At 37.6% G+C, this 27568-nt stretch overlaps 1 protein-coding gene across 3 annotated transcripts; it reads left to right on the top strand.

Moving 5' to 3' along the window:
- Positions 1-63: 63 nt before the first annotated feature.
- LOC135470474 (ataxin-7-like protein 1) lies at positions 64-26706 on the top strand. 3 transcript variants are annotated; one of them, XM_064749445.1, is made up of 11 exons: positions 64-169; positions 341-409; positions 2990-3094; positions 17105-18109; positions 18724-18806; positions 19038-19381; positions 20354-20516; positions 22325-22446; positions 22720-23596; positions 24478-24697; positions 25262-26706. In XM_064749445.1, the coding sequence occupies exons 1-11, from the start codon at positions 82-84 to the stop codon at positions 25654-25656; spliced, it is 3471 nt and encodes a 1156-aa protein (XP_064605515.1). In that variant the 5' UTR covers positions 64-81; the 3' UTR covers positions 25657-26706. The 3 variants fall into 3 exon arrangements, with proteins under 3 accessions (XP_064605515.1, XP_064605517.1, XP_064605516.1); XM_064749447.1 differs by lacking the exons at positions 64-169; positions 341-409; positions 2990-3094 and adding an exon at positions 12070-12341; XM_064749446.1 differs by lacking the exons at positions 64-169; positions 341-409; positions 2990-3094 and adding an exon at positions 14883-15001.
- Positions 26707-27568: the final 862 nt, after the last annotated feature.

Below are 27568 nucleotides of genomic sequence, written 5' to 3'. Positions count from 1 at the left end.
GTATGCGACTGACGGAACTTCCCGAACTTTACGTCATGCTCGGCTTTATTCGCTGTGGAAAAAAGCAACAAGAACGGAAAAATGGCGACCCTGGACGATAGTCCATCGGTCTATTCTGGCCAAAGTTGGTCAATCTGGGCCGAGAAGGTGCCTTTAGCAGAAGATGAGGGTATGAAGAATCGTAAATCTTACCTATACAGTTAAATAAGCATTGACCAGTATTTCTGTCGAAAGATTCCAGTCGCTAAAGCCAGTTCATGTTTAAACATTTACCATTCGGTAGATTGAAAACTGATGGATTGACCGAGTGTCATGCTTTGCTTGAACTTGTCTTTTACAGATCCTGACGAAGATGATGTTTCATCGAGACCGATGAGTGACAACAATTCCATGAAGCTTCGTAAAGAAGGTAATTTGTGTTTATGGTAAACAGTGTCTGATTTTCTGTTGGTTTCCGGCTGAACAACTTCCACATGACATTGGTTCTCGATCGGCAACATGATATAAGAATCACTCACTTTAAGATCTCTTGTGGCGAATTTTGACACGATCAGAGAGAATGAGTAATAGTTTAAACTTATCATGTTGAAATCTTCCATAAACGTGTTATACTGATCTTACTGATCATTTTCTTTCTCAAAACTTGAAGATCTTTGCTGAAATAAATGGTGAATGCCATGTCCATTTCATGTAACTTACATTCTAATCTGTTGCTACTTACACCAGTCATCAATTTCTACTTTACATTTTGTTGCCTGATTTTCTCCTCTGATATTTGCATTTAAGTTTTGTCAGCAATTTTATTGTTAATTGTACAGTATTTTATACACTTTTCTCTAAGCTTAGGCCTATATGTTGGGGAATCAATGAATTAAATCACAGACACCTGTTCACCACACAAAGGAAACAAAATGGCAAATTCCGCTGGAACACACCCATTGCTTGTGGAATGATATAATTTGTGATTCACGTATTCACTTATAAGTAGCTGTAGGAGTAAAAATCAAGCTAATATTTTACCGTAGGTAGAAGGCAATAGTATTAAGTTTTTCTTACTTGAATCATGAATATAAATATTTTTTTGAAGAGCTGCATACTGGGCCTGCAAGTTGTTGTATGAATTAATGAAAAAGATGTGCACTTTCTTTCCATCAGATCATGTATATGTTTTTTGTATTTTATATTAATTTATTTCATTTATTTTCTGTGCTGATTGGGCTTGTACATGATACGCTGCGTGAAAAATTTTCTGTTTCTAACAAAGAACAAGCACATCTCCACATATAAGTAACATTTCAGTTTGCCAATTTGGTTATATTTGTACAAAAATCTGGTCTGCGTTTGATTATCAATTTGCATGAAAGAAAACTGTAAATCTCCATGTATTGTGGAATCCAATTAGGTCAGATATGCTTTATTGAAGACCACAAATAACCAGGCAGTTTCTCTGACAAGCCACAAGAGAAAGGTAAAACTAGCATGGGCAGGTGTTGAGAAATGGCCAATTTCTGCACAACACACTAAAATTGTGATGCTGTATGGAATGTGATTTTGGTTGTATGCATTATATTATATGTACATTGAAGCGTTTTTTATACGTTCTTCAGTGTAAAGTTTCATTGCACTCTTATGGCATGATTTGGGCCAGATCAGGTGAGTGCCTGGCTGAGAGAAGTGTATATGAGAAAAGGGCATGGTTGTTTGTGGTTTTGAATATTATCCTGGGAAGTTGGATACTTAATGAGCCAGAGGTGTCCCAGTGACTTTGCCATTTAAATTCCCCTGTGGCCTAGCTTCTGTTACAGCATTTGTCATATTTGGTGATACCAAAAATGTGTGAACCCCTTATAATCAGGTATACCATTATTACACACATTCTCTTTGAGAATGATATATGGCTGTAGAGTGTAAAATGTACACCAAAGCATAATAATAGTTCCCTCACAAATATCAACTTAATTCTGCACTACTTATTTACCAGTAAATTTATACTTTTAACTCTTTTAATGTGATTTACTTCTATTCTACCATGACGTGGAAAGAGAACATTCATTTTCAGGAGTCACATTTTATTAACTGAATAGTGCATGTGTCGGTATATCTATCCATCAAATTGTTCCAAGTTCAACAAAAAAACATTTACTGAGATTAACATTTGTTGTTTAAACATGTGTATAGGTGCAGTATACAGATTATGTAATGATTGGCGCACATGTCCTCCTTAAACAAAAACAGGCATCACATAAACTGTATTCCAGATTAGATCACTTACATGTACATTCAATACAGGCTACACTTGCAGTACACTAGGAAGAGGAAGTTAAATTTTTTGTATGGATAGCATGTGAGAAATAGTTAGTTCATCTGTGATGTGAGTATTAGTGTTGCTGAATATTGTTTCATTAGAAATTCACTTTTATTTTTATCAGATATCAGAAACATGTCAGTGTAATGTAATGTACTTGTGTATTTTGCTGGTTCTTCCTGGAGTGTGGTGCTTATCAAGTATTCATAAACTTAAACAAAGTGTGCTTCAAAGGAAAGGCCATTACAAACTTTGCTCTAGAATAGTCATATTTATTGTTCTTCATTTTCCATTTTGTTGTAAAAATGCAACCACTGCACTCATTTTGCAACATGAAAATGTCAGGTTACCCTGAGATTCAAGTAAATCATACCTAAGACACAGAAAAAATAAGATACTTGTGACTTGCTCATGATGGCCAGCCGATAGGGGAAAGAACAAGTACTGTTCTTATGGATATGCTTTGTGAGTGGATGGTCATTTCGCATGATATTTCAGTGATGCATTTTAAACAGTGATGTAATTAAGTAACCGGTACCTTGTCACCAGTAAATCATATGACCAAAATAACAGGAATTTGGAAAAATAATGTTCAGCCTAAAGCGAACATTAGAAAAGAACCGAAACCATTCTTTCTATTATAACTTACTGTATAATCTGTAAGATCATTCTTTTTCTTTGCAGATCTTCCCCTGTTTGGGTACTGCCCAGCCCAGGATGAACTCTATTTAGTTGTATGTGAGAAATGTGAACAAGTCATCAAACCACAAGCACTTAAAACACATCTAGGTAAGTCAGAACTGTTACTTTTAAGTTCCTTTTTAGAATCTGGCCTTGTTCAGGCATAATTATTGATTAATTTTTCTACTCAAGGACATGTTATGTAATCTGAGTTTTTTGTGCAATTGTTTTTTGTTCATTGGTCAATCAGTGCAGTGTTTTGTGTGTTCAAGTGAGATAAATCCAAAAGTTTGTTTTGTTATCTTAGATAAGAAATAAGGAACACCAGTAGTCAAGCATTTGACCATTTTTGGTGTTCATACAAATTACTTTGACAAAATTCATGCTGCTTTTCTCTTTCAATCTGAAGGTGAATCAGACTTTAACTTTCTTGATAATTTTATCACTCCAGATTTAAGATTGTTTTGAAAATGTAGCTGTGAAGTATTATCAGCCCTCAATTTTAGTGATTTTTTGAGGTTGTCCGCAGGGCAACCATGACCCTAGATTCAGGTTGCCCTCTAGACCTTTGGTTGTCCGTCTTGCTACCAGTGAAATATTCAGATAATTACATATGTGACACGATTAAAAATAAGCAAATACAGCAGATTAACAACAAAGCCAGACATAATCTGTAAATGGTCTGGTTTTTGTTTTAGCAAGTGCATGGTAGGACCAGAAAAGAATTCAGTTTATCTAACGCTTTTCCGTTCATATTCCTGATGCCTTGTTCCTCAGGAGTTGTTCCCGGTCTAGCTTGTGATGTCTTTTTCACTGCTCTCTGGTGTGTTTCACTTTTCGGGTGCATTTTAAAACTTTCTATTCTGAGGGAGGAGCAGCCTTTAACAAAATTTTGATCTGTGTGTGAAAAAGGCATTACGCATACATGCTTGCGTAAAACATTAATTAAGCTTTGCAAAACATTAATTTTCTCTCTATGTTGTACCGCAGCCAAGGCTTAAACATTGTGAGCCACCCTTGCTGGAAAGACCTGATTCTTCGCTTTTCTTTGTAAACTTTTCTTGTGGCTAATTTTTCGACATCAGTCTTTCCTTTCTTCTTTTGGTTTCTCTTCAACGTTATTGAGATATCGCCACATGTTCGGTGGAATTAGTGTTAAGCTGTGTCGGAATCTGTATCGGATGCTGTCAAAACACCCAGTTTTGTGCGCGTAGCAGATGTGCAAAGGAGGGAAAGCTGTATCATTGCACAAGTTCCTCAACTTGTAGCCCATGAGATTGACAGTTGCGAGAAATCTCAATTTTGTTAGGTGTTTACGGAAGTGATAAGTAATTAATTTCGCAGATTGTTTTCCTCCTGTCTCAAACTAATTAGGACGTTTCAAAGGAAAGACATACAAAACTTGATAGCCAGTATCTGGTGGAATCGCGTAAACACAGCTCTCATGGGCTCTGACCGGCCTGTTGGGAGTCGGCTGGCCACATGCACAGCTGGCTTAGCGGCTTACATGTGCATCATCGTCACCATTTTATAGGCTTGCAGGCCTTGTAGATCCAGCATACAGTGATGTAAATTGCACGTAAGCTACCTCTTAAATTCCTCAGGATTTGGATAATTACATGTACCATATCAAAACGTGCGACAATGGATTGTGGAGGTTGCCCGAGGGACTACCACATGTGGTGGTTTTGGTTGCCTGACCATAGAAATTGAGGGCTGATTGTTTCTTTCGATCATTGTATATTGAGGAATGTGTCCATGTATTGTATAGCATACTGAATGACGTCTTTTTCTTGGAAAATTGATGAAAGTATGATGTAAAAACGCAAGCATACATACATATGTATATTTGCATATCGTATGTCATCTGTTTATGGGATAGGGAGCTAATGGATAAAGGGATCTCAGTCTTAGTTGATCACGTTCTGTACAGTTTGCATTGCTCCTTGAAAAATCTAAAATTAATATGAATATAATGAGAATATTGAAATATTGATAATTCCATCAAAGAAAAATTTTCATTTTCAAACAACTATGGACTAATTTAGGAAGTGCCTTTATGCAGTATACCAACCAACTACATTCGATGTGCTGCTTTGTTGAATTGTTAATTGTATTTCATTTAGGGACCAAGATCACAGACATAGTCTTTTCAAATCACAAGAGAGTTGCTAGGTGCATTATTATTACCATTCACCTGTTATATTTTTTTGGCATCTTTTAAAACATACGGAAGAGACTTGTGTGAGAATGATAGTAAATTTTCAGTTTAAGCAATTCAAGCCAAATTTTCCTTACACAATTTCAGTCCACCTTAATGTTGAATAATTAAGAGTCGCAATGGCATCACATTGTCATGTGGGTCGCAGAAAAGTGTTTTCTAACTTAATTTGACTTCAAATACTTAAATTTGTGCCTGCAGAATGTATTGTTTCTTTATTGATATAAGGTATATTCAAGACACGATATAGAAATTCTCTGGTATAGTCACTTTAACAAATCAACACCCCAATGAAATACTTACACAAACATTGGAAGTGGTTTAAACTTTCATGTAAGTTCTCCAATTTTCATCAATTCAGTAGTATATGCATTAAGTGTTCATCAGTCGTGTTGATGCTGTATCCCGTCAGGTATATAAGATTGTTTGTGTCGTCTGCTTTTTCATGCTTGAAGCAGGAACAAAACAATGATGTTTTGGCTTCAAGTCATCATTGAGACTGGCAGTATTTATTTGGTGTGAAAACTTGAGAATGAATATAAGAACCTTCACTGCATACATTTTGGAACGAAAACATTAAAGTGGTAAGGTTTGCAAATCCTAAACAATGGCAGAAACATGACAATCAAAAGAATTTGTACATTGGTGATAGTAAGCAGTTTGGTGTTTTGGTGTTTTACGCCGTACTCAAGAATATTTCACTTATACGACGGCGACCAGCATTATGGTGGGTGGAAACCGGGCACAGTCCAGGGGAAACCCACGACCATCCGCAGGTTGCTGACAGACCTTCCCACTTACGGCCGGAGAGGAAGCCATCATGAGCTGGACTTGATCTCACAGCGACCGCATTGGTGACAGACTCCTGGGTCATTACGCTGCGCTAGCGCGCTAACCGACTGAGCCACGGAGGCCCCTCAATCAAATATAAAATTTCTATTTGTATTACTGAAGAGTATAGAATGCATTGACACAAACTGATTCATATAGCTAAGTGTACACTAGATGACCTAAACTATTAAAGAGATAAAGTATGGGATTCTCAACCTCACATCTATAGATTTAGGATGCAAACAGTTTTACTTTTAGTTTCAGTTTGTTTCAGGCTAAACATACAAAAGACGAAACCACTTCAAGGACAGGTAACATGCGGGACATAATATAATTAAAAGAGAAAGATTCTATGTAATCAGTAAATACCCATTTGCTCTTCTGTACACAGTTGTGACCAGATCACTTTATGTACAGTGCATGTACAGTGTACGTACATGGTTTACTTTTGTTTTGAAGTTAAGGGCAGTTTAATCTTGTTCAGTTAACAATAAGAATGTGTACACTGCATCACTGAATGTACATGTATTACACTTACAGAGTTGCATTATTGGTGTACTATCATGATCTAACCCTTTTCTGACTAGGATTGTTATGTACAGCAAAATATATATATCTAAGCTTATTTAGACTTGGATGTTTCAGCAATTGCAAGACATAGTTAACTGTATAAGGTCATACCTGAACATTGTTCAGTGAACAGTAGAATCATTAATTGCTTATGTGTGTGTAGTTAAGTATGTGCTTCGTAGAATGGTTGTAGTGGGCAAAGGTACTAAATCGCAGAACAGAAGACTTACATGGATTAAACTACTGACCTGTGACAAATTACTGATGAACTTCCCACAGGTGATGTACGGATGTGTACACCATATTGTTAGAAGACGTGATTGTCAACAAATGTTTAACTGCGCAAACGAGCACATTGTTGTCTTTGATAACTTATTGTCACCAAGACCTCACCTACAGTGATAACAGAGAAATTCCCTGCCTGGGTTTGAACTCGTACAATAGAGTATGCTTTTGTACACAGTTATGATCTGACCTACATGGCGTTAATGAAGTTTTGCATGCATTAGATATACTGGCCAAATGTGACTTAGATAGATAACCTTTCACTGCAGTATATAAGAGAATGTATTTGTCTGTTGAAATTTTTTGAATGAGTAGGAAAAAAAAAGTGTCTGGATTGAACAACCATACTACAACAGGTACAGAGAACATAACCTACATTTTTAAAAATATGCATGCAATATAAACTTCTCTGGTATAGGCAGTATGTGACCTATTTTGAAATAGTTGTGTAGGTCTGACCCACATATTTGTGCACTCTGCAAATCAGGTAAGCATGTATGATGTTAGAGACTAAGCAAAATAAATGAATTAAAATACAAAGATTGTGTGTAAACAGTTTATTACACTGTTTTAAGAAAATTGTTATATGAAAGCAATACATGCTAAGCTACTAAGACCTACGGCAGCATAGGTGAATGTGTTTTTAGATGAGACAGCAAATTCCCATATAATTCTGCAGGTGAAATGCTCTTTGGCTCTGTTCATACAATATTGCACACCCTCTCAAAGTTGTTTGGTATTGTTGTTAGCAGGTTTGATAATTCCTTTTATGGTTTAGTTGTTGGTTTAGTTATTACAAAGCAGAATTTATTCAATTCTGTGCAGAGGACCAATGTATGGGTGAATAGCTTCGGCGATGGACCATTGTATTCACAACCAAGCGAAGGGAGACACATCGTCTGCAGGATTCGAGAATCTGTCTTTAACCCATGTGACCGTTCAGTTAAAAGCAGAATATTTTGTCTGATGTAGGATAATATTTGTTACATCGTTATTCAGTGATAGGATATGCAAATATATCGTGTCAGTAATCCTCATACCTATCCAATATGAGGATTACTGACACCATATTTTTCTGTATCCTATCATTGGGTAACCCATGTAGCAATTTTATTCTGCAAAGGACCCATCGATTTAGCGCTAGAGACCGATATACAGGAGCATCGCTTCGGTGATGTGACCATTGTTTTTACAAGCAGACAAAGGGAGAAGAAAAGTATGATGCTGTCCAGTGAAAAGCGCATAATCTTGTCTGATGTGAGATAAGAATGCCATATGGTCCCATGAATTATCTTGAAATGAAGTATCAATCAAACAAAGATCAGAATGTGAATCAGAATCAAATGTAAATGTATGAATATTATTCTTGTCTTCTTGTGTAAAGCTGGGCGTACATTGACCTTGTGACTGGGAACAACTGGGTTTTTGGTGACTGGAAGCAATTACGAACCACTGGAAGTAACTGTGAGCATACGATTGGACCCTGGTTTTAGGCGATGAGAGGGAAAATAAGATCGATATTTGGAGGCGTAGTCCGTGCTTGTACGACGCCTTAGGGAGCATAACGATGGAGAGGGCTATAATGAGAACAAATTGTTAAGTTTGTCTATCCTAAATTTGATCTAAGAAAATATAGATTTCGATGAAAAGGTATATTAGACATTATATTCGTTACATTCACGCATTGTGTTCAAGGGCGCTGCCATAATGGACAGGTAACATGACAGTCACGTTGTAAGTACGTGCTCACAGTTGCTGCCAGCCGTAGTCAACCTACGAGCACAGAAACTGAATCTAATCAGACGCCACAAGTTGCTTGCCATCGTAAGGTTCTGTCAAAGTTTTCAACATGAGCGCTAGGCTTGACTGTATAAAGTTGTACCCAGTTGCTTACTATCGCAAGTGGACCTATGCCCGGCTTAATGTTTGACTTTGAAACTCCTCTGTAAAGGAGTCACTGAAGATTATGTTGCAGCTTACTTTGATGAAGCGTCTGCTGTTGATTAGGTCAACACCTGGGCAGAAACAAGTGTAACATTTTGTTATCCTGCAGTCAGATCAAAGTGGGTACCAGTTATGAGTTGGAAGTTCTAAGGAAGATAACTTAGTCTACAAGCACATGGAGTTATCTCCCTTGGATCATTTTTATCTCTGCCAGCAAAGTGGGTACTTTTTTAAGATATGGAAAATAGCAAATAAAACACAACAGTTCCTAAATTTAGTGGTAAATAATCTTGTCTTTCTGTTTAGAATAAAAGTTATTTAAAAAAAAAAACTGAAAAAATAAATAAATTGAGAAAAAGAAATTAGTGTAAGATTTGTTTGGTTTTTTCAATCCTCAACAGTATTACAGTACGAGCACACACGTTTATTGATTAGCCTTTTCCATAATTAGCCCAGTCCGAATTTGTACATGTTTTTGGCAGTTGTCAGGAACATGCAGTGGTAAGGATGAAGGTCCTGCATTTGATTGGATACATGTGTGGTTAATAACCTTAGTTCAGGTTGTTGAAGGAGCATTGGTACTTAAGCCTGATGTTAAGTGGATTAAATTGGTGTTCTATAAATGGTCTAAATGTGCCTTTCAAAAATGACTGTCCTAAAAGATGAGTCAATTCAAAAATCAGGTGGAATCAGTTGATATATGTAGTTTTAGTTTCAGGTCATTAAATTTTTTTTCTTTTTTTAAATTTTTAGTTCACCTGTTCAAAGTTAGGAGAGGTATTGTGAGAGGGGGAATATGTCAGTGTTGGTGTCTTTTTTTAATTCTAGTATAATGGGCTCTCATACAAGAATTAAAGGCTAAGCTCTTTTTTAGTTCCCTTGTCTAAGGAATGGTGTGGTATGTACATGATCCGGATGGAAGGTTAAGCTCCTGTGTAACAGATTGCAGGTTAATTTTTTTCACAATAATAGAAATACTCTTTTGTTTCAATATTTTTATCAACCCAACCATAACTGGAATCATCCTGTGTGTCCTTCTGTCTGTCTGTAGACACGATTTGTCCATGCATCTCTTCCCAAACTACTGTGCTGATTTTGAAGAAACTACTATACATCTTGCGTATTATCTGAAGTTGTGTATGCTTCAGTTTTTTGGCAATCGGGTAATTATTTTCATAATTACCCTCATTTAGGACTTTGCTTAATGGTACTTTCCATGCAACTCTGAACAATGAAATTTAGCATACATCTTCCCTGTGATGTAAAACTGTGCATGCTTAAGTTTAATTACATTCAGGTAATTATTTTCAAATTTACTTCCATTTAGGTATATAGTGCAGCAATGAATTTTGTCCATGCAACTCCTGCTAAAGTGTTGCACCAATTTTCCTGAAACTTTGTGTATATCTTTTGTTTTAAAGCCTTTTATATCATCTAAGCACCTACATGCCTCCATGATTATTATTTTCAGTTTATTTTCATAGTTATATTTCACATAGATAAAATCTGAGAATAATATCTGACGTGTATGACGATGTCATTCAATTTTACATGTATGTTGGGTTAGAGGTCAGTACTTCTCAAGAACCATTGAACAGAGTCTTTTTATACTTGATATGCATATAGATTGATCCAAAATACAATATATGTTTGAGGAAGGCATTAACTTTCTCAAAAAAAGCTGTGAAATTTCATTCTTGGCATGATTAGTAAATGGTTTTAGATGACATTTATAACATGCTTGTATTTCAGATATAGACATTTATGACATCTAGCTTAACATAGGCGTAAATAGTGACTGGAGAGGTAAATGGCCCTGTGACTGCCTGGTTTCTACTGTACTGTCCTTGATTTCCCATAGCAGTTTAGAAATAGGTACATTTTCTCAGATTTGATGACAAACAACAGTAATGACCAGACTAAAACTGCTTGCATGTCTAGTCATATTTATTCTGAAAGTGGTGTTAATATGCTCACTGTTGATGTTGATATGTTGGTAGTATTGTCTGGGACTGGGCAAAATGTCACCATAACTTTCCTTGTTGTTGGACATATATTTATGAACATATTTAAGAATGAATCCAATAAATGATGAATTACAGGGGAAAAAGTGTTCGAGTTAAACATACAGATTTCAGTACCAGTACATAATATCCACTTTGTCTAAGGTGAGATGAGGTACCATTTGAATAGTTGTGAACTCTTTTGTTCCACTCCATTCAGTGAGTAACAATCCATGTCATTGTGTGAATGATAACAATGTGCTGTAGCGTGCTAGTGTGGTAGTAAGGTTCCACAGGTAGGTTGATTGTATGGCCAGATCCCAGCAAGCCACTACTGTGTCTCTTATTACATTTTCAACTGACAGCTCATATAGGCTCTGTTATCTAAAATTGTTTTCTTAAATTTTTCCATATTTCGGCAATGATGTATTGAAAATTTTAGTTTTTAATTTATAACATTAACAACCTTACATTTTTCAAATCTTTACATTTAGCAGAAAATTAATGGTAGAAGACAAGCATATGAAGAGGAAAGCCCCAGGATATTGCTGTATTTTACTGAAGTTAGTTTTTTTTTAAGTGACACATTTTGATTAATTTTGATTGATTCATCTAACTTATAAAGCCACATGTGAATTTTTGTGAAGTTTGACTAATTCCTTGTCAGAAAGACAACTGTCATACCAAAACTATCATTTTATGGCCTTTGTGTATCTGAAAATGCATTTTTACAGCCATTCCTTAGGCATAGTATTGATTTGTTGATGTCTTCAAATATTAAAATCAGTCTGAGCTACCTGTTAAAAAAATATATATACATGTAACTTAAAGTGACCTGCATGAGGCTTGTATTTCAAGAATTTGTACTTAAAATGTAGGTCTAAATATTGCATAACATGGATTAGTAAGCTTGATTGCAGTAAGGTCCTGAGGAGAAGATTTCTTTTTGATATGCATGTATATGCATTTGTTTGAGTTCAGCACAGAAAAGGTGATCTGTGTATTTGTTCTCCCTGTGCTAATGTATTTTATGTCAGATTACATGACACAATGTTCATTGGCAAATTCTGTAGGCGGAGGCGTGGGCCTTTGTGTAGATTAGCGCTGTAGGCTGGCAGATACTTAAAGTAGTGGTGTACTGTGCCCATGCTGGGAATTCTCCTGTATCTGAAGACATTTCATCTTCTAGGATGCCTCTTACTAGACCGATGTTGATGAAGCTAATTGAGTGAGCCTTAAGCCTGTTAGATACATGTCTGTATGATGTGGCATGGGGATCAACCTTCTTGTCTGTGTGAACAACCTCAGGCCTGTGATAAACAGTTAAGCACCAGCTGTTGATCGCTGTCAGATTCTCTCCCTGAACGGTTATGTTGACACCAGAACTGCCTCGACCTCATTCGCCCATCTTCAGCTGGCTACAACAACAACCATGTTAAGATGCGGTCCATCTGCGTGTCCTCGGGAGGTCAGTCTTCCAGGGATTGGGGTCGTGCTTCAGGTACTCCATTTGAGCAAGTTTTCTTTGCCGTCATGTCCATTAGAATCAGGCATGTTGAGCTGAGGGGGATTCATGGTGGGAATGGAAGGGATGGTTATTGATTCAGTCAACCATCGTGTGTGAAATGCACAGGCCAGCACTTTGCTTAGAAATGTAGGTTACAGCCTGTTTTTATTTGAGGTCCATTATAAACTGGTAACAAGTGGATAGCTTCGTTTACAACTACTCTTCATAAAACAGGCCGTTGGCAATATTGTTCAGAGTCGACAGGCATGAAAATCCTATGCCTGCTTTACTACCTGATCTGTTAAAGGTCTCATTACTGTTATTAAATTGTCTTACTACTTAGCTGTTTGTTTGAAAGGAAGGAGTGTCCTACAGACATAGACAGCTTAGCACAGCATAATCTGCAACACATTTTACGGTCTGACAGCTCAAGGCGAGTATTATATAGCCTTGCTAGAGAAAGTATCCGGTCATCAGTGGTCCTCCGTACAATCAAATGATAATGGAACAACATTGCCCTGTTTCTGTAATGGTCTCTAATCACTGAAAACAAGTACTCTTCTTAGGTTACTTTCCTCATGGTTTTCTGATTGGTATTAACATTTCCATGAAAATTCGCTTAGTCACATGTATGTGCAGTTCTGTCAATCTGTGAGGGTATGATTTGTGAAAAAGTGTTTTTTTTTTGTAAGTTTTTAATTTTTTTGTTTATTTTATTACTTGCAATCCAGATAGCAAAAGTTTTTTTTGATTGGTAAGGACAGTCTCCAGCTACACCAGAGACACCAGACTTTAATACTGTGGATGAACTTACCAAGTACACTGGCTAACACACTGTACGTGGTCAGCCACTTGTATCCATACTGTAACAGAGATCATTTCAAGGCACAAAAGCAACTGACTTGTTCGCATTTTGCAGAAATATTAAAAGAGTTGTAGGATTTTACCAGTTACGTGTAACAAATTGGAGGGAGGCCTATCGATTCATACTGTACTCATAAAGTTTAGAAAATAATCTTCCTCCTTCCTTCAGCTGTGTCTGCAAAGTACACAATGAATTTTTATGTTGGGATGCGTTGGCATATAAGTATTAAAATAAAAAATGGTGAAGATGTATAATGGTTGACACTTCAACTTAGTCTAAAGTGACGTGCGAACTCACAAATTCTTGTGGCTTTGTGATGTTGCCATTGAACTTGATTAAGGCTTACTATTATCATGCTGAAAAATTGTGACAGATTTAATTCATATTGTGAGAGAATAAAATCATATTTTGGTTTCTCATTCATTTTAGTGTTGTCTCATTTACATTACATGCTCAGTAGACCCTGCTTAATATGCACATGAATGTATATCTGTATGTGATGAAGGGGTCAAAGAGTGTCTATATGTAGGTCAACTTAACAGTGTATCTTCTGGGAACTTATTCCATTGTCTGTGTAATTGTTAACACTGAACAGGTACACACAAGCATTGCCAGCTACTTTGATAAAATCCATTAGACTTGGATTTTTTTATAAAAGCATAATACACATTAAAACGGCGTAAACTAATGTGTCAAATTTGTCTATATTGGGATTGCAATAAATATAATAGTAGGTTGTCAGTTTTGTATTTGGTATTAGATGTACAAATGCGCTGTGTTAATACAGTACATTACATCATTGTTAATCGCCAACACAATTTCTTATCAGGACACATCTTAATTAAAAAAGGAGAATGCACATTGTTGTCAGTTTTTGGCAAACCTGTCTTTAGATAAGTCAATTATAACATTTAAGAATAAACAGTATTTCACCTGAAGTATGGCATGTAAAAATGCAGTTTCAGAAGCACAGAGAGGCCATAAAATGATTATACTTAAGATTGTATTTATAAGAAATTAAAAATTTATCAAACTTCATCGAAAAACTTTTCAGTGGTCCTATAAGAAGGATGAATCACTTATAAAAGAAACTCTTTAGGTGAAATATAGTTATAAACGTAACAGCAACTAAGCATTGAATGTGTTTGCATGTTCACTATATACATGTAGGATAGCAAATTTTGATGGGTGTGAGGTTGGTGCTATAAATCAGTGTGTATATTGTGTTTACAGGAAAATTAATTAGTTCCGTATGGCTTTCTGTACTAAATATGCATTCACTATGGTCTGATGGTAGTGATGAACTGGTTGTGTGCATTGGAATCCTTACGCCAGAGCAGCCAGGTAATAAATCTTAAATGACATGTTGTCATGCTCATTTCTTACACACAGTGTTATGTTCTATACACTATTACACGATGCTATGGCATCATGGTTCTAGGTGACTGCGGTCCTGTTTTTGGCCACTGCTTGTCTGGCAAGTTTAGATTGTAAGCAACAGGCTGCCCTGAAGGGAATAGATTATATACATTTGTAGTTTTATAAGCAATGGTGGTATACGAATATACCTACTAGGATAAGCACCAAATGTGATAGCCTATTTAGGTCACGCTTCTACAGAAGGTAAACATGCTGTATCTCTATATAAAACCCTGTAACCCCCATTTCCTGTCTGCTGTCGTCCTAAGAAGGCAGCTTCCATTAATCGCATGGTGTGTGGTTTGCTTGGTGTTTTTCCATCCAGGATTAAAATACATGGGAATAGTGGATCCTTTGATCAATTTTTCAGGTAACGAACCCTTAACTTCCAGGAAAAGATGAGAAGATTTGCATTATCTTCCTTCTTTGTATACAGCTGTACATGTACATCTGCTTTGCCGTTAGTTCAGAATTTAACACACTTAAGCTCACATCCAATGTACTATAAATGTATGTGTATTATGGACATGAGAAGATGTATCGTGCTTACAGATGTTCAGACAGAGCTGCAACTGTAAGGATGACTAGGCCAAGTAAGTCATCCCTTATGTAATATACTTTCTCGGCATTGCTTATTTACCGGCAATGTCAGGCAGGAACATCAGGCTATATTTATCCATGTGTTATCATGTGATATGTGGCAAAATTAACCAGGTTTCCATCTTCTCATGCTGGGTAGTGAGTGTGTGAGAGTAATCTGCAGATTGAATTGACCTATAATAAGATGATGTGGGATTAGAGGAATGTGTAGAAGTCTGATTATTAAGTGATTGCACTTGTTCGTGTAAGTTAACGTAGTTTGGATTAAGCTTGTTAAAGTATTTCGATCAGCCAACCATATATTTGACATACTATGGCATATACATATACGTGTAAGAGGAAAGAGGAGTGGCCAAGCTAGAGAAATGAATTAACACGTCAACATGAAATGTTTGCACTAAGCCATTAAAGACAACTGTCATACAGACATGTGAGCTGACATGCAATAAACCATTATAAGCATTTAAAGAAAGGACTACATCACACAAAACACTGTAGAATATTTTTAAGAAATACTCGTTGCTTTTTTTGTTTGTTTGGTGTGGAGCCTGTACACATGTATTTTGTGTTGCGAAGTCCCAATTTGTTTTAATTGTCCATAGCTCATTAAATTGGTTCTGGCCATGAAACCCTGATATCAGGAACTACGATTAACTGTGGCTTGTGAAATAAACTTTAAGGGAAAGCCAGTGGGGATTTTCCATAGTATGCATACTTGTAGCCATGTCCAGTATGGAATATAGATGGAGAATATAGTTTGTTAGTTATCCTTTACTTTAATGATCTACATGTAGTTAAGTTGTAACAGACCAAGCCTATCTTGTTGACACTCTGTGTAAGCTGTAGAGGTGACCCACATATGTTTGCCTTCATAGAATCTGATAATGTTGTTTGGTGGGCTAGCTGCTATAAATGTCAACTGTAGGTTGGTTGTTGAGCCACTGGCATAATCAATATTAAACATGGTGTGCTTCTTGTGACGTTACCCACATCTACTGCCTGCCTGAATCATTGTAATGCACTCCGCTTAATGAGAATGTTTAAAAACAGACAGGAATACATCCATGGGTTTATGTGTAAACCTGTTCGTGATCAAAACAATGGATCTAAAGACATTATCAAGACGGTTTGCAGGTAGATATGTTATCTGTTTGACAGGCATGTTATATTTAGGTTAGGTGTCAGCGGCTGGTTCAAATAGACTTATTCAATTTGGGTGTTTCTCTGATGTGTGGCATGCGACATACTCTGATTACACTTGTAACCACTGCAGGCTGGAAGGTTACTACTTGCCACCTTTTGTTGGTGCGACAGTAATAAATTCGTGGCAGATGAGAATTGCGGATTGTAGCAATATCTGTTTACGTGACCTTGTAGTGTGTGAGGTCACAGTGACCTGAAGATAGAGTTTCAATATCAGCTAATTCCTTCTAGTACCTGTGTTTACATGTGTTGTTGGTGTAATGTAGGATCATTAGGTAACAGCACATTTTACAGGAAAGTAAATTAGCTTGTGTTATACCTTACATGTTCCCTTTTATTGACTTCCACTTTGGGGACTTAGTGTCTCTTTGTTCTGTAAACATATTTTGTTATGCTGTTTAATAACAGATCTTCGGACTGGAGAAAAATCAGTTTTATTTGGTATTTTAATTTGGAGCTCATCTTGGCATTTTCCATGTTTTCATTTTGTCCAAAGTATTGGTGATATTCCTGAAAATTGGTTATGTTCTTTTATTGGTCCCTATGGCATTTGACGATCACTTTGCAAAAGCATCTCATTTTTTGAAAGCTCTTCCTTTGCATTCAGGAGCACTATTTTTGATATATGTATTAAACTAATTACATGTATTATGCTTTGTTTTTTATTTAGAAAAACGCCATGGGTCAAAAGATTCTTCACACCTCTCATCAAGCTCGAGATCACATTCCTCCACAGCAAAGGGAGGTCACTGTGGAGGATATCTCTCTCACCGGACTTCCTCGCACATATTGTCGTCTAAAGGTGGTGGTGGTAAACAGACTTCAAATATGGCCACCGGTGCTTCACCTGTGAAAGTGGGCAGCAGTTACAGCAACGATCTCAAAATGGCTAATGTGGAAGTGTCATTAAAACGCCTCTCACCTGATGTGAAGACTGTGTCACTGCATCCTGATCCTGTGAAATCTCAACTTAGTCCAAAGACGAGCATTGTTAGTAATTTAACAGTCAATTCAGTATCAAATGGTATTGTGAAATCCACTACAAATGGCGCCATCACATCTCTAGATTCCTCCCCTCCACCTGCTGTGCCATCTAGTGGGGTGATGTACTGTGCATCAATCACAAACAGTGTATCTCCCTTGCATAATGCAGCCCACAAATCATTGAGCTCATCGCCATTCTCCAGTCAGTCATCATCGTTACACAAAGAAGCCCCTGGTGTGGGACCACCATCTTCTCCAAGCTCACAATGTTCTTCTCCATTGGATCGAACCTCAGAAAAGAGCTCCTCTATCAAAAACACAATGACAGTTTGTGCAACAAAAAGTCCTTCTTCCTTGTCAAAAAATAGTTCTATGTCCAAAACTTCCATGGGAAAAACAAAAACTTCTCAGAGCATAACAAAGACTTCTTCTAACTCATCAAATAAATTATCAAGCTCATCAAAGAATTCAACTAGCCCATTAAAATGCTCCACCAGTCCTGTGAAAAGTTCAACAAGCCCTGCAAGAAGTGCACCTAGCCCGGCAAAGAGTGCACCCAGCCCGGCAAAAAGTGCATCAAGCCCTGTAAAGAGCCCATCAAAAGGTTCCAGTCCTTCCCAAACCTCTGCAGGATCAACCCCAAATAAATCCACTAAAGATCCCAAGGAACGAAAGTTTGTGTTGTGCAAAGGTGAGAAACATCAACTGTTGTGACATTTTTGCACGTCAAAATTTCCCCCAAAGTTGTTAGTAATCATCATAGATTTAAACGAAAAAAGGAACTAAATGATTTACTGATCACTGTATTTCACTTCAAGTTTCAAGTGACACATTTTGTTAATTGATTTTGATTGATTCCTCCACCTTTTAAAATCTCTTTAAGAGCTTTGAGTAGTTAGATTGGTTTCTTATCAGGGAAACTTAAATGTTCACGCAATAGGTATAATTTTAAGGCTGTGAACGCTTTTTTTTACAGGGCAAATGTTATGTGGAATACAGCATTTCGTTATTTTTATTTCCATTTTATTCATTTATTTACTTATTTGTTTACTTATTTATCTTTTTTAACCCATTTACATACATGCACCACTTTTTTCAATGTTAGTTGAAACTGCTTTTGCATAAATTGGATTTAATTGAATAATTTTTGGTTTCAGAAACTCCTAAGTAAATGTATGTATTCATGGGAGTTCCAGGAGTGTTGTGTTTTTCCAAAAATTTTCCTTTCTCTTTGGCCTGAATATTGTTACTATTGTTTTGTTAAAAGTGCTTTTCTGCTATATTTTATTCGTGTGACCTTCGCAGATCGAGAGTTTGATCCTAATATTCACTGTGGTGTCTTGAGAACAGATGATGGTCGACATTGTACAAGGTCATTAACCTGCAAGGTAAAGTTGAAATCTACTTTCTTGGCTCTGTTTGAAAGTGTTGTAGGAACTTACGCCATTAGGGTAAAAAAGATAAGAAAGACGCTAATTATTGATGGCCTGTGATGAAGTCATTAAAGAAAAGTAAAAAAACGAAAATTTCTATGACATTAAAGGGTTGTAAGGCATGTACATGTATATTGTTCATTTATTCCTATTTGCCATATCCATAGAATTTTTATTTCTTTTCAGACTCATGCCTTGTCTTTGAGGAGAGCAGTAGAAGGGAGGAGGAAAAAGTTTGATGACTTACTAAAAGAACACAGAGCTGCTAAAGAAGCACAGCTCAAGGCAAAATCTGAAGGGAAGGCAGCAGCTTCAGCATGCAATGCTACTGTGCCAGGAGCTATTTCTCCTCTTTCTATTACAACTGATAGTAGCATGTTGGGAGTGAAAACAAGCCATAACACTGAACTGAACTTCAATTGTAGTGATGATCCATTTTCAATCAGTCATAAACTTTCCAGCCCTCAATCGAACAGCACCTCCAAGTTCAACAAACAGGCGTTAAAACAGGTCAACACAAATCATCCTAGGTAAGCTGATTTGAGGGAATCACATTGTGAAAATACCGGATTAAATGCTGTATTTTGTTCAGTAGATTTCCAGGTACTTCAGCAGAAGACTGTCAGGGATCAGCTTCATCTTCGGGCTCTAATTGTATACTGCATATTTATAGGTTAATATGAACGATTGGGGGTATTTTTTATTTTTTTTTGAGGATTGTATTTGCAAGCCTCAAATAAAAATTAGCATGTCTTCAATTGTGTGCGTCAACCACAAGTGTCCACTTGTGTGATTCGCAGTTATTCACAGCTTTCCATTTGTGTGCCTCACTCGCAAGATTCCATTTGTGTGCTGCATTCGCAGCTTTGCATTCGCAGCTATGCAATTGTGTGCCTTGTTTACAGTTGTCCATTTTGTGTACCTCATTCGCAAGATTAAATCTGTGGGCTTCATTCGCATGATTCCATTTGTGTGCTTCATGTGCAGATGTCCATTTTGTGGGCCTCATTCGCAAGATTACATTTGTGTGCTTCATTCGCATGATTCCATTTGTGTGCCTCATTCGCATGTGTCCATTTGAGTGCCTCATTTGCAGCTTTTCATTTGTGTGCCTCATGTACAGATGTCCAGTTTGTATACGTCATTCGCAAGATTACTTTGTGTGCTTCATTCGCAGCTTTCCATTTGTGTGCCTCATACAGATGTGCCTCATGTACAGATGTCCATTTTGTGTGTTTCATTCTCAGCTTCCATTTGTGTGCCTTATTTGATGGTTTCTTTTTTGTGTGCCTCATTCGCAGGTTTCCATATTGTGTGCCTCATTTACAGATGTCCATGTTGTGTGCCTCATTTGCAAAAGATTCGCAGGTTTCCATTTGTGTGCCTCACTTACAGGTATCCATTTGTGTGGGTCTTCATACATTTCCTTATTATTTTGTGGAAGCTATATATTAAAAGCTTCTGTCCATTGTGTTTACCAACATCTTGTTCTTTGTGCCCAGGTTGAGTTTGTCAGGACTGCAGTCCCCGTCGTGGTCACCCATGGAGGACATGTCCCCTCCTGATATTGTCAGTCGTCTTTCCAGTGACGGGGAGGTTGATATGGAAGAGACGGAGGACAGAGGAGACACCTCCTATATCACCCATCATCCCATTCCCATTGCAGTAAGTTCATTCATTGTTCTGTAAGCCTGCAAAGAACAGTGCATATGCAACTTGCAAACGTACAAGTGCAGAATGCATTTATTTTTTGGGGGACCTCCGTGGCTCAGTTGGTTAGTGCGTAAGAACAGCAGAATAACCCAGGAGCCTCTCACCAATGCGGTCACTGTGAATTCAAGTCCAGCTCATGCTGGCTTCCTCGCCGGCCGTGGGAAGGTCTTCCAGCAACCTGTGGATGGTCGTGGGTTGCCCCAGGCTCTGCCTGGTTTCCTCCCACCAAAATGCTGGCCGTCGTCGTATAAGTGAAATATTCTTGAGTACGGCATAAAATACTAATCAAATAAATAAATGAATAAATAAATTTTATTTTTTCACGTGTGCCTCCTCTCAATAAGTAGACGTACGACCATAAACATCGCCATAATGCGTGTTTTGTGTGACTTACACGTTCTTTTGAATGAGCATTGGTGTATTTGCCATGATAACTTTCAAAACATACAAACACTTGAACATCTATACTGACGAACCGAGATCAAAGTAAACAGTGAACTAATTTTGAAATGAATCACCTAACTGTTCATATCATCCTACATTTGCAAGCAAATACTTTAGCATAAACTAATTGATAAATAATGAAATACAGCAGTGGTCAAAATAACCGCTGAAATCTTTGCTGTGCTGACAAGGTTGTCTGGCAGGCCAAGATAAATTTTAACAGCAGGGAGGGAAAAAAAGGGCCTTTAAATGTGTGCACAAACTCTGGTGAATTAGGGTGTGGTGGATAGACAAAGTGGGAGTTCATTGGTCTTCAGTTTGATAAGTCTTCGGTATGCCGGAAAAAGTGAAAGAGAAGTAGATAACAACACGTGCTGGTTTCTAGTGAATTGGCTGTATCTCTGCTGTGGACCAATGAGTGAACTTGTAACAAATTGTTGGAAATGCCATCAACAACATAATGGCCGTTTGACAACTACGGCAGTGAAAGTGGTTACAGAGGAAGATTAAAACCAAAACATATCCAAAACTAATGAAAAGATTGCAATGAAATGAACATGAATGAAACAGTTAGTTTGTAAATTTGAGCGCACCTTCACTGTAGCATGCTACTGTCAAATGTCACAGCAATGTAGCAAATCCATTACAAATGTCAGGAACTCAATCAGCTACAGCTGACTTCGGCTGCTGAAAGCTTTGGTCTAAGGATAGTTTATATTTTACTAATAGTGAAGATGCGAGAATTGCTGGCCCCCCAACATCTTACCCAACATTTAAAGTTAAAAGCTGATTTCTTGGTTACAAACCTCTAGTACCTGAACTTCTTAAAAAAACCTTTTTTTCATGTCATCAGTAACCAGTAATCATGTAATTCTTTGAACAAAGATAGTAAACTATATTTATCTGATCAACCTACAATATTAAAACTTAATTGGCGTGGTGCTTTATCACGAAGGGCCTTAAAAAACTGGAGAAGGGCCAATTGATTTCCAAGTCAACTGGACTTGCTGGCCTTTTGATTTGTGGAGCTTATTTCTACCCCTGTATAGTGATATTTATGTCACCCGGAATCCCAAAAACTGTTTGATTTCATTTAACGCGTATTAAACTTGAAGTAACTGCATTCTTTGTGGTACTAGATTTGACCTGGATTGTGGTGGATTTTTGCAAAGCAAACCTAAGGGAATCCATTTAGATTTTGGTAAAGAATTACGAAAATAAAGGCCTGGTTAGATTTTGGTCAACTGTTAGTGAGTGGCTTAAAAGGTCTAATAAGCATGTTCTATAAACTGATTTCTTGTTTTTTTTTTCTCCAGACATGTACCTTTGGTGGCCGGTGTAGTTCAGGAGGGTGGTATCTGTTTAGCAGGAAGACAGACTATTTACGAACAGCATTCCTCAGTGCATTAGAAAAACATTTACATCCACCCCCACACAAGTAAGTTCCATATACTTGGCCAAAGATTGTCTGTATTCTGTGTACTAGTGGTTTCAAAGTTTTAGCCTTCTGGCTGCAGGAATGAACTTCATTTGTAATGAACTGTTTTGGAAGTTACGTTTGGGTGTCATTTCATGGCCTTTCCTATGTAACTGTTCCAGTTCCATTTTGATGTTTCTTGATTTGTTTTAGTCTGTAAACACAACACTGTATGTACAGTATTAAAATATCTGAAATATTCGAGTGATATATTCTTTGATTTTTGTTTTTAAGGAAATTATGTGTGGAATCCAAATTACCCAAAGAACCTCAGCTGTCAACAAATTCCATGGACCCTTACGAGTTCAACGTCGTTGATATGAATGCCAGCAACTTGGCCAGCCATAATGCCATGATGAACTCTGTGCACAAAGCAGCTGTTAACAAGCCCAAAAGTAAACCACCAAATAGTCGAACTTCTAAAACAAAGGGGGACAACACAAGTCCTCGTCTTAGTCAATCCGGTGCCTCTAACAACAACCCGTCCCCTACAGGGAGCGGCACAGGGATCAAGAGGAAGCGTAGCAGCAGCGGGACCAGCTCACCTGGATCTGCTTCATCCAGTGTTACGAGTGTGTCTTTACAGAACGCTATGATAGGTGGACTGTCCCTGGCCACCCCCAACCCCAGCCCCATTATAGCAGCGTGTGTACCAAATGTAAACCTGAGCAGTAATATAGGAAGAATCAGTGCAGCGAGTAAAGCAGGCCAGGTAACCAAAAATAACATTATCAAGGATGGCGGTGGCATCAACTTGCTAGTGACAAACATGGAACAGAGTGTGGTGAATGGACAATATGTGAACATCACAGGGAATATGCTGGAGATGGGTGTTGCTCAGGACGAGAAAGGAGGGGGCTCCAAAAAAAACCGCAGTGGTGGTGGAAATCCCAAACAGAACAGTAGCAGACAAGTTGCAAGCAATGTCGAAGGGTTGTGTTCAATTTCTAATAATGTTGTGGCCAACATTGCCCAGAAGGCCATTATTTTGGACAAGTCTGTCCTATCCATGTCACCGTTCCAAACCAGTTCTGTGGTGCCTATTGCCAACTCTGCCATGTCCCCACCTCAAGCAAGTCCGTCGGCTTCTGCTAGTCCATTTTTCAGATCAGTAAGCTTGAGTCATTAACTAGATTCTTTTTGTGTTTACTTTTTTGGGGGAAGGGAAAGGGGACGCTTTATGATTTAGCTTGCATAGAACAGTAAGGCTTTAGCAGTCGATTTATTTTATTGTACGTGTAGTTGAACATGGTCTTCAAATTTGTTACAAATGATTATTATCTGTAACTTCAGTTTCAAATAATTAAAATAAAGATCATCACAGTATGTGCGTGGAGTAAGATCATGATATTGTAGATTATACAGGAAGGAAGCTATGTCTAGAACCATTTTAGTTCTGGAAAAGGTGGGGGCCTCCAAAGTGTTGCGGGCCCTAATCAGGCAGCATTGAAACTAGTGACAAAATTGAACAAAAAGAAGATGGTTTACAAATAAAAGTTTGGTATTCATCCTAATTTGTTTCAATCACAGACTTCACCTTTAAAGTTTGGGAGAAAACCTTAAAGTTTTTTGTTGGATATGGCCCTACTGTTATTGATCAGTGTTGTAATATATATGTATATATATAATACACACACATGTAGATCTTTTTACATATATATATATATATATATATATATATATATATATATATTATATATTATAGACTTGGCAGCATTCCATATACACTAATCCCATAGTTTTGTACATCTGGGTGTTAAAAAGACATCATTGCCCAGATTTTCCAGGCTTGATTGTATGCAATGTAAGTGGATGTTTTCTTTTACATAGACAGTAGCTTGATTTAGTTTGACTGGCCATGTTTTGGGCATCATATACCCACACCCCCAAAAGTTTTGTTTTATCAGTGTAGATAATATGTTGATGCCATTGAATGTTTTAATGGTCTGTACATGATGTTCATGTGTAACTCATGTTGCATTGTATTTGCAGGGTTCAGTCAGCCCTCAGGTGTCAGCAGCTTCCCCGATCCCCAATGGTGTGATATCTCCGCCGCCAGTCAGTCTGAAGGCGTTCGCAGCGTTGAATCACATGACAGCGGGCCAAAAAACAGCCAGCCCTCCTACCAGCAGGACCAGCACTCCCAGCCCTAGTCCCAACTTCTCCGCTCATGAATCCTCCCCAAGTCACTCCACACACTTTACTTTTATAGGTGAGCTCTTGTACTTACTCGCTCCCTTTTACTCTCAGTGTGTAGCAACTACGTGGCTCCATATTTTTTATTATTTTGCTGTAAAAAAAGTGGAACAATCAACAAGTTTTGTTTCTCACAGATGTTATCATCACTCAACCATATTGTTTGGACAGCACATGCTGTCCAACCCAGCATTTTGATTTTAACACATACAGGTAAGCAGCAGACAATATGAGATAACTATGGTAGAATAAATTCATGCGATGTTTTACTATTTCCTTGTGAATGTGAGTGGGACGTCGCTTTGATTTCCGAGACCAAGAATGTTGTCCATTAGGTGTAACAATAAACACTTGTGCACATAAAATGTCATACTGTATATGCCATATCCATGTTAGACCTGAAATGAAAAGTGAATGTCATTGGTCTGTGTAGTGGAATTAGTGGTACAGCTGTATCTCCCACTAGATTTCAGTTTTGTGGTACTTTATGGTGTACATATTTCTATAAAGTGAAGAGTTTATATTTATAGTTGATCTACTTTGACTTATTTTTACTGTGATTGTGTTTGATTTTTTGCAGGCAAAAGTCACAGCAATTCAGGAAGTCATAAATCCCACAAGTCCAACAGTTCTCACCGATCTGGCAGTCATCCACCATCACTCTCTGCAGCTGTAACATTAGGTGGCAGCCAGCAGGGTGGTGTGCTCCAGCCCAACCATGCCAACAGCTTACATAACTTCTGTGTGACTAACAGTCAGGCTGTGTCAGGCCTCGGGTCACTGCCCCTGAAACCGTCAGGAATTAAAACCTACCCACTCACCATGCCATTTACAGTGTCCTCTTCGGTCAGCCATGGGTTAAGCGGTCAGCAGCAACCAACGGCAACTCTGTTTCATGTGACGTCAGAGAGTATGTCCAAAGGAGAGCTTCAGCTCCAGCAGGCCTCCACCTCACACCCCAATGTGATCTCATGACAGTCTGCTCCGCCATAATCTCCATGGCATTTCTTAGCCTTATGTCTTGTTACGTTCTTGTTATTGTGGCTGCTGACACAAAAGTGATAAGTGTACATATATATAAAGTATGTATGGAAACTTGACTATTCTGGCAGTTTAATGCACAGAACCTTCCTTTTTTACAAGTGAAACTTGTATTGACTGGATACGTGTATATAGTGTGAATGACATTTACATACAATGCCTTTTTTGATACACAGCTACGATGTGGAGGGAAAAAGAGTGATAGTTGTTTGAGCTGATGGCTCAATACATGTATGTACATGTATGCTCCAATCATAGTCTTTGCATGATGGAGAGTTAATGATATTTGCAAAGGGAAATAACTCTACAGTATTTATTCCAAAAAAGGAAAGTCTTAATTATAAAAAATCAAATTATGATTTTATATGTTATTGAAGATACATCATATCTTAATTAAAACTTTTTTGCATTATTTATAAACTGTGAGGTATTTCCACTATGGTTTTATTGTGAAATGTAAATGTGATGGAATTTTAATACCAACATTGGAGAAGTTATTTGTGTGTCCCATTATTTGTTATTTCTCTGTGTTTGTCTCTCTTTAATGTTTTATTTACTGTAGTCAATGCAGTACCATGACGTGTTGTGATGGAACAACTTTCTGTCTTGTTGTGGGAGTCTGTGACTACCCCTTGACACCTGCGCCCAGCCCTCCTCACAACTGCACATTTTAAGTTGTTTTTATACACTCAGTGTCAGCCAAGCTATCAGGGATCACACTTGACATATGCACTTCCGTTTTGTGGCTTGACTGTAAAATTTTCAATATACCCGTGGTTAACATGGTAGAATTAGCCAACCACTGCTGGGTTTCTCGTTTGTACACCATGTATTATAAAATGATTTTTTATACGGATTCGTTTCGGTGAGATCATGCCCTTGGAAAGTCTATACTTATGATCAGGTCACTAACAAAATAAACATTTTTTATGTTAGTTCAACAAGTCTCCAGGTGTTAATTATTTAACTTTCAAACAAGTTTCTAGATCATAAATTGGCGCCAGTTGCTGGTAACTTTGTAGTATGTGTCACTTTGTTATGGTTGCATGTGAAGTTTTAATGGATTCACTTACTGTTTATACAAGTAAATGCACTGAATAAATAGTCAGACACTAAGATCTTGCATGATTTTTGTGTCAACAGTTTGTTTATCATTACATGTATTATAGCAGGCTGTTTGGTTCTTGCAGTACACACTACCTTGTTTCATAGCATCTGCTCCTGTTTGGACATGAAGAATCCATAGCGTTGTGCCATGCAGTGTCTTCTGGCAACCATGAGCATATGTTGTAATAAGGTGGTGTGGAGCGGTTTAAGATCTCTACAACTGGTAGCTATTCATACAAACTGAAATATATGGCTACTTTTAAGGGATGAGGCAAAAGAAGTTTTCAGTAAATTGCTCCAGTGACCACAAATTTTAATGGCCACTTTTGTACACTGTGGAGCGCATGGCATTACCTCCAAATTTTGAAGTTCATAATCAAAACTTCAGAGAGTATCTGGTACCAGAGGATGATCTATCAGAGTAAGGATGGGTTCTGGTTGTGATAGCCTCCTGGATAGGATAGGACATTTGTGAGATGATTGTTCTTGTGACTATTTACATGTAGGATTACGGCTACATTACGATACATAATACTTACCTACATATATAGAGATGTAAGCCATTACGTTTTCTCATCCAAATCATATACGACCCTCTTTATTTCATCTCAAATTTCGTTTTGGCCAAACATGATGGTTGTCTTAACTCCTCAGAACTACCTGTACCAATTTACCAAAGATTCCACCATCAATCGTCTCTAATTGGTATAGACCTTTCCGAACTGTTAATCAAGAACAG

Source organism: Liolophura sinensis, chromosome 7 (genome assembly GCF_032854445.1).
Source record: "Liolophura sinensis isolate JHLJ2023 chromosome 7, CUHK_Ljap_v2, whole genome shotgun sequence".
Classification (NCBI taxonomy): Eukaryota; Metazoa; Mollusca; class Polyplacophora; order Chitonida; family Chitonidae; genus Liolophura; species Liolophura sinensis.
Note: the sequence above shows the minus strand (reverse complement) of the source record. Positions and strands in the feature narration are given on the sequence as shown.

Bases quoted from the DNA above. Each gene is read 5' to 3' on its own strand.
- LOC135470474 (XM_064749445.1), top strand. From the start codon at position 82: ATGGCGACCCTGGACGATAGTCCATCGGTCTATTCTGGCCAAAGTTGG. The intron at 23,597-24,477 runs GTAAGCTTGAGT...TTGTATTTGCAG, and splicing joins CTAGTCCATTTTTCAGATCA to GGTTCAGTCAGCCCTCAGGT. The intron at 24,698-25,261 runs GTGAGCTCTTGT...GATTTTTTGCAG, and splicing joins CACACACTTTACTTTTATAG to GCAAAAGTCACAGCAATTCA.